The 8,661-nt window shown below is 30.7% G+C and overlaps 1 protein-coding gene across 1 annotated transcript in view; it reads right to left on the bottom strand.

The window, feature by feature from the left end:
- Positions 1-5,355: 5,355 nt before the first annotated feature.
- LOC106679771 (zeta-crystallin) overlaps positions 5,356-8,661 on the bottom strand; it is a gene marked incomplete in the record, with an annotated part of 11,791 nt that continues 8,485 nt past the window's right edge. Inside the window, 1 exon segment of the mRNA XM_067052683.1 lies at positions 5,356-8,227. Coding sequence (XP_066908784.1) covers positions 8,057-8,227 — 171 coding nt within the window.

Genomic DNA, 8,661 nt, shown 5'->3' with positions numbered 1-8,661 from the left:
AAAACTTACTGTAACAAACTGCATCTAAATTTTAAAGTCAATAGTGTTTATGATGTAATAGAATATTATAACATTTATAAATATACGTCGCATATTTTGGAAATTCTAATTAATATTAGAAAAAGAAAGAATTCACAAAAAGGAACCGGGAACGGATTATAATAATACGAGGAGAAGATGGTTGGGGGTGCGGTCAAAATGAAACACAAATAAGTTAATGTAACTTATATAATTGTGGCAACATTTCAGCTAGAGTTCTAGCCTTCATCAGGGCTTGAAAAGCAAACGCCAAGTGAGTTCAATTCAACACCAAGTGAAATTGTAGAAAAGTTAATGCTGAATCGAATGCCGCAAGAATGAAGACGATCGGATGTACAGGGAGCGCGTTATGATCGAAAACGTCCAAATTATTTTTTTCTCTCCAAATTCTGGAAGGACAAAATTACCAATTTTTTTTCAGAATAATTTAATAATGTTTTAAGTGAAACTTCTTTTACATTATTAATTTTATTATTAGTAAAGTGATTCCGTGACGTGAGAAGAGATGAAACGGAAGTTGTAAAGGCGGATCCACATGTTGGCCGCTCGCCACGAATCGGAGGCTTGTACAAATGCTCGGTAAACAAAGAGCGGACCCACATGTCAGTGTTATTCAGAGAGGCAAGCCTGGCGGACGTACAAGAGATTTCAGCTATTGCACTGGGATTATATTATTTTTATTACAAAAAAAGAAAATGAAAGGAAATTAAATATAAATAAATAAGATTAAATACAAAACTTATCATAAAAAGTACCAACAAACACCTTTAATCTCCTAACAGCTCTCAGTTGCAACTAGACAAAGAACAATGGTGGAGATGCTACACGAACTCCTTTGATCTTTGTCCAAAAAACCGACTCTAGACGGATTGGTAACGAGCTTAGGCCAACTCGTACAAGCCACCCATCCACATGCTCGTGCATGTCTGAGTTCGCCATGGCTTGGCCAACATGTAGAGGCTTCTTAAGAGAGGGGCAACGCTATTTTATAATAGGTAACCAGGAGAGCAGAAGTTTTGAGGAGATAATTGAATTGGTCCGAATACTGCCGGTATTGAGTGAATAAGTGAGTCCGATTGAGCTCCTCTGACAAACCTGCTCTCATTACAATATAAAAACTTTTCCTGCTAAAATTTACTTAAGGAATTACTGCTTCATTCTAATTATTATTATGAAACTAATGTTCCCTGCTTTAAGCTTGGTCATTATTAACCTTAAGCTATAAGAGGGGCCGCATGATTATTATTAATAACATTCAAATACATTATTTCATTTCTAGTAGTTTCACTTCTATTGGCCAGCTCCAAGACTGCCATTTTTTGTTTTATTTTTTGTGCTCCTTAAGTAAAAAAAAACTTTTTATACAATAAACATTTAAAAATATATTAAACATAATTCATTCTTTAAAATATGAAAACGCTTTTTTTTTTTTTTTAATTGAACTCAATCTTCACTCAATCAACTTTTACTAAATCGTCACAATAATAAGATTATCTTATATTATCACATGTTATCAGATGTTATATTCTCTTAAATACAAATTTCTTGTTGCTTCAACAAAGTTCGATTTACTTCAAATTCACAATTAAAAGAAAATTTATCAAAAACAACAGTTGAATATTGTTTCAGCCCAGCTAAAACTAAAGCTTCGCAACCATTGAGTATTCAAGGTTTGAAAGCTTATATGCTCACAATGGATTTTCTCTCAAAACCTTTAAAGTGGAGATGGAAGTGAAATTCCAATCTCTCAGTTTGTACGTCGGCCTCCCCTTCCCAGGCAATTATCCATTAAAATATGTTTCGCTCACTCTAGAAAAATTGACATTTTTGACAGTTCTAACTATAAATAATAGAGAAAATTCTTTCTTCATATTCTTTTTGTTTTAATAAGTTTATTAAAAAAGACTCGTAATTAAGTAAGAACAAATGCACCATATTTCTAAACTCCCTAATGCAACAACGGGGAAAGTTAGCTATTATCCCATAGAGAACCCGCCAACATTATTTATACATAAATTTTTTTTTATTTAAAATATTTTTAACTTTATTTATTTATATTTTTACCTTTAAATATTTTTAAATTATACACACATTTTTTTTTTAAATTTAAAATGTTCTTCATAATGGTTATCCTCCTCAACTGATAAAGAATACATCGTTTCACACGTCATTGATGATGGTTCCGTTGGCTCAGCTTTCATTAATGATGGTTCCTTTGCCTCGGTTGTCATTTATGATGGTTCAGTAGTCGACGCCTTCTCCCCCCCCATGTGCTGCTCCAAATATCGCCCTGCCTTCTCGCTTTGTCATCATGCATGTGTACCCGATTTCTCCTGTATATATGGCCTTCACTTCTATCAAATACGGTCTTTTATCAACTTTTGACTGATAATAATTCTTGGCACCTGGATTAACTAGCATCCTCAGTTTCTGGACGATTTGCAAAATTTGTTAATCTTTTGTTGTCCCTTCTGTATTTTTCCTTTGTTCATATTTATTTCCTTTCTCACTATTTTCAACTTCAGCTTGAAGACATTTTTTTGTTCTTGTTTTAATTCGAAGCTGTCGTACAAACATTCTTTAAGCAGGGCTTGTCACCATAGTAGTTGGGATACTTTTCTAAGTACGTATAGTAAGAATATTTTTCCCTTATTTATTGACCAATCATTACAATTCAAAGTTCTACTGTTAGGCTAACATCAGTTATTTCCCTTCTGCTAATTATATGTTAAAATGGCGAAATAAACTTTTTCTGGAAATTCAGATGCAAGTTTTTTCCTGTTAATGACAATCATCCACCAATTACTAGCACTAACACATTACTGATACTGTTCACAACCTTCTTCCAAGGGCGCAGTTCTACAAACGTTGTTGAACCTGGAAAGGTTTAGAGATGAAAAAACTATGAAATTGTTCTAAGATCACCACGAGGTACTGGAGAAATTGAAGATTCGTCTCTTTTCATGGCCCGAAAAAGGATGCGAAGTTGTTGCTTCATTGAGTATACCAGAGAAGAGATTTTGATTATATCTCAAGGATAGTATCCTATAGAATTACATCTATAGGATCCTAGATATGGGGGTGGATAGTACTGTATGTCCTGCCAATGTAACACTTTCCAAGTAGCATCCATTGCTAGGTGAAGATGCTATTGAACTCGTCCCAGCTGAAACTCCCAACGAATTCAGTAACTTCCTGTCACCAAATCTTCAACGATCATCTGTTGAAAACATATCTTTGGATACCCAAACCCTAACATTGCAAGAAGTTGTAGTTTTATTGTGAATTTACATAGGAATAATGTATTCTTGTTATTTGAGATGATCAGGGGTGCAGTCAGTGAAAAACACAAATAAGTAATAACTTATTTATTAGTACCAATGTTACAGTCAGAATTTCAGGCCATCACAAAACATAGTTATGTTTGCCAAAAGTTTTTGGCACTCTATACTTTGTAAATGTCTTCTTTGGCCAGTTGATCATACTTTTTAGTGTAAAGATTTTTGCAGATAAGACACTGTCCAACTTTTTCTTCAATACTTGGTTCATTTTGAACTAGAACACTGTATACATCAACCTAGCATACAGTATACATGGTTGTACTCTCTGATCTCCTAGAAGCATTTGCTTGGTCTGCTGATCTTTCAGTATTAATAGGTCAATTACAGTTAACTTGTCTCTGATTTTCTACATTCCCGTACTTCCATAGGTACACATTTTATATCCTTCGGCCAATCATTTAATACGAAGGATTTTACAATTCCTACTTTAGTACTGCTCTCAAGATTTTTCGCTATTTCTTCAAGAGTTCCTGAACTTGCACCAATATGCCCAAAAACATCTGTTTCTGACACTATTTTGCTGATAATCAATTCTATCTTAAAGAGTTTCAACTAATGTCAATATTTGCAGTGCATCTGCAATGCTAACTTTTACACCTTTTTTTAAATTTATTACTAGGTCAAACCCAATTAGTTCAAGAAGCATCCTCTGAATTCTTTTAAGGGCCTCATTTAAACTCTTCTTGAATATTTTTAACAAAGGCTTATAATCTTACCCCACCGTTTCACTCCAAATAAAATAGCACAGGTTTCTTTCTCAATCTGGCCGCCATACCTTTTCTGTCTTAAGACTAATTTTCTTGATACATACTCCAAAAGCTGCTCACTCTGCAACATCACTACACCTAAACCATAACTAATCGAATCCCCATCAGCCGAATTTCTCTAGTCTCACCAAAGTATTTCACCAATTTCTTTGGTCAACCAAAGATACCCTTCAAAGGAATTGGATACCTAAAATAAGTTTTTGACTGGACTTTATTCCTTTTTGTTAGAAGGGTTTCCTTGACCAGAACATCTAATGATTGCCAGTTGAGCAGTAGCATATCCTTGGAGGTCGGCATCTTGTCCATCTATAAATCTCTTAACATTTCTCAGAATCCACCAGTGAAGTAGCCAAACTGCCTCCTCCTTCCTTTTAAGTGGTTTCCTCCCACCTTTTTAAAATTTATTGGTCCTTATAACTATTCTCCTCCCCCAATTATAAGATAAACAATTAGGTAACTTCTTCTCAGCCATCTCTTACCTACACAAGTAACTATAGCCTTTAGCCGAGTTCTTCCTCGTTCGTAAGAAGTTTGTTTCAATGTTGATGTAACATCTTAACTTATAATAAAAAGTGAATCTTAAAGTCCTTATTGATCCCTGGGTAATATTCTTGTGATATACATAAAGATGATAAGAAATAATCGTCTTATATTCAAGTTAGTTCCTTGTAAATACTTTACAAATTTGGTTATGTAATAACAATATCATATATTGTAATATTAATTAATGTATTTTTTGATTGAATAGAAAAAAATACAGTTTCCTGATCTACTAGAAGCAAGTCTCTTATATGCATAGATTTTTGGACAACCTCCAGAGACATCACTAGCCAAAGTTTAACTCTAAAAAACAATCCGAAAGGGATTCAACACTTTAAAGAAGACAGAGAGCATACACACATAATAGTAGATCAGATAATTTACCACAATTTAGGTACTAAAAAAGTTAACCATTATATTTATCTCATAAGCCTTTCTTTCAATTTGTTTAAGAATGTTAAACACTTGTGAACTGTACTAATTATTTCCTAATTGAATTGTAAATAATTTTTCAACTAAACGATAAGAATACTCTTCAGAAGTCCAATTTTTTCTTTCAATGGTCCTTTTTCGGACTTTTTTTCTCTATTCCAATGGACCTATTGATCCTAGAATAAAGAATAATTTATAAAGAAAAAAAGGTATAAAGTATCAAAAACAAATAATAATAAGGAACAACAAAATTTTAATGTCTTGTAACAATTACATATTAAAAATAAATATCGCCCATCAAATATTTCAAATCATGAGTAAATAAATGATCACATTAATAAATATAAATTTAATACAAAGAAACCCAAGAAGACTGTACTAAGCTTATTAATTAAACAAAAAAATAAAATAAAATAAATAACAATGTATAAGGAACAATATTAAATCGTTCAAAATCAATTACATAAATACTCACTTTCAATTAGTGTTAAACCTAGTTAAAACTTAATTTTGTTTTACACCAACAAAGTTTACAACAGCAACATGCCTAATTGGAAGGATATATATATATATATAGTTTTTATTATATTTTTCTGAACATACACACAAAAATAATTAAAAAATATATATCAAAATGAACAACAGGTCTCTAAAGGGGGCTCTGGGCCAAAAAAGAAACTGAGGACCACTGATTCATTAAATTAAGATGATAATTTAAAAATGCTGCCAATATTTTATTAGTATAGAAACTGATTTTAGAATATCACTAAGGTAATTATTTTACTTCTCATTTGCAAGAAAATAAATTTCACATGAGGAACACAAACTGTGGTCTGATTCAGAGCAACAGTTTGAAAAATTTCAATTATTGTTTTTTCTACATTCATTCACAAAAGTTCCATTCACAGTAAGTTTCAAGTAATCACTAAAAAGTTTAGAACAACCCTTAGGGAAAAACCAATCATTTCCACAATTTCTATTAAGCAATTATAAATCTGAACTTCAAAAAGACCAACAAAAACATTGCTAATATTATATTTATGAAATATATGATTAACGAATAAGAAGTGAAAGGAGTTTTTATGGGTGAAAGTAGAAAAGAATAATATACTAACTACAAAATTTTAAATACTTATAAACCTATTCCCTACTGTTTATAAACTTAACAGCAAATCATAAACATATATATCGATACTATGATATCCAACACCCATAACCATGGACCTTGATACACAAAACACAATCTGAAAGTTATTTGGATACAGTGGAAAGTTAGTAATGTTTTACATCATTTCTTCCAAATAGCATAGAACCTCTACAGCACAATCTAGAAGTAGATGGTGAACAATACAACTATAGAAGCTTAAAAAATTATACTATGGATTAAATAAAATGTTTAAAGGAACAGATAAGATTTTCTTTTTCCTCTAATTGCAACAATTCATAATGAATAAAAAGAACCAATAACAATAACATGAAATATTATTTCTCAATTAATCCTCTTTGAGGACTAAGTCGGTTCAGTGAGGAATTTGAACTTAATTTAATTATAATTAATAATTTAAGATTGGTGATATAAATTTATTAATTGAAAAAATGGTAAACAAATTCAACCAACTTTCCAATGATTTTCAGTTAATTTACTTAAATTACTTCAATTTAATTCATTACAAGATCGTTTATTTAATTTTCAAGCAACATTAACCAGTTTCTACAGGAGTCAAAATTTAAAAAAATGATATGTTGCTTATTAATTTTTTTTTTAGCTGATTCCCTAACAGAAGCTTTGTTTCCATACCACAAGAGATGCACGCAAAAATACTGATGGAAAAACATTCCAACATAGAGGATAGAACAAGTAAATGTTGTTTGGAATGGGAGTGGTACAGTGAAAGTTAAAGTTATGTCCAATATGACATAGCCAGATTATTATCATAATGATAATCAAGTTATCACTTAAAAAAACCACTACAGAGTGTGTTCTGTGAACCTAAATGTTTAAACTTAAATCATATTTAACAAATTAAAGGACTTACTGATGAATACAAATAATCCAGTAAGTTTACTTCCATTTATAATGAATGGTGTCATTGTAAACAAGTCTCATAAGCGTTTTCCATAACATTCATGAGTTATTAAAGATATAATCCTAACTGAGGGGCAAATGGAGGCACTATACCTCCAAAAAAAATTAAACCTTACCATCTCAAAGTAAAAGTTGAAATTAACTGAAGCTTAAAATAACAAAGTAATAAGTGCATCATGGACATGGAACTAAATATGAATAATGTTTTTATTTTTAATTATATGAGTTTAAAAAAGGGTATTTTCAATATTCAATATCAACAGGCTGTTTAGAGAACATAATATTTAACAATAAATATTAATAAATAGAAACAAGAAGATTTATTTGTACAGACCTTATGTTAAAATTCAGATCTCGTTATTTCACAAATCAATAACATTGATCGTTGATGCAAAAAATATATGGTAGAATAATATAGTTATGAATCATAATACATAGATAGGATTGGTATCTCAAATGCATATTTAAACTATTGTAAAATACCAACATAAAAAAAAAGAAAAAACAGCAACAATTAAATACTCCCTATTTAGTTTAGAAATTGGAATTTATTTAAATAGGAGGAATAAAACTTTTATTTTAATCCTCATATTTTGCAAAGAAATGACATTCAAAATAATAGACTTAATAATTCAATTGAAAAGTCCTAATACACTAATAATGTTTATTTAAAACAATAAAGAAAATCTTAAAATTTATTGTAGAGTAAGAACTTGTATGAAGTAACTTTTATTCTTATAGTTGCTAGAAAACACTGTACAAATCTTAGGAACAGAAATTATACCTAATCGATCGAGTTCACGCTGATAATAAAACTCATCAATAACTAAAAACTTCATCTATGAAAGGTGTCATAGAAGTAGATTGAAAACAATTTTTCCACGGGAACCAATATTTTCTGACAAAAGTTGTTTATGCGCCAGTGGTGCTTGATTGAGAGCATACTCTTTTCCTATTATCGGTTTTAACCATCCTTCTTCCACCCCATTGACTACTGTAGTGCGTGCTTCATTAAATTCCTCCTAAAGTTCAAAACATAGGTTACTTAAAAATAATATATCACTAGAAAACAAGGACTTGATGTCATTCGGGTTATGTTTGATATACTTCTTTAGTTGCTATGAACCAATATTGGAATCATTTCCACTCATATTTTCCTGTTTCAATTATTCAGAAAGTTTAGCACAGTGTAATGAAACACAAATATAATGAAAGTATAAATCTGAATTTATAAGAGATGATTAACAATATATCTAATAAACATAATACAAAATCTACCATCATAGAAAATATTAGTTTTTAATATATGTATGTATAGTTGACCGTAAAAATTGATATATAGGGAGATGGTCAGGGTTGCGGTCAATAGTTGTAAACTATTAATAAATAGTTGTAAACTATTTTTGTTTCACTATTGACCGCAACCCTGACCATCTCCCTATATATTAGTTTTTAA

The sequence above is a fragment of the Halyomorpha halys genome, unplaced genomic scaffold (genome assembly GCF_000696795.3).
Source record: "Halyomorpha halys isolate HHAL.00 unplaced genomic scaffold, Hhal_1.1 Scaffold14.1, whole genome shotgun sequence".
NCBI lineage: Eukaryota > Metazoa > Arthropoda > Insecta > Hemiptera > Pentatomidae > Halyomorpha > Halyomorpha halys.
The sequence above is the reverse complement of the archived record's forward strand: the minus strand, read 5'-3'. Positions and strand labels throughout refer to the sequence as shown.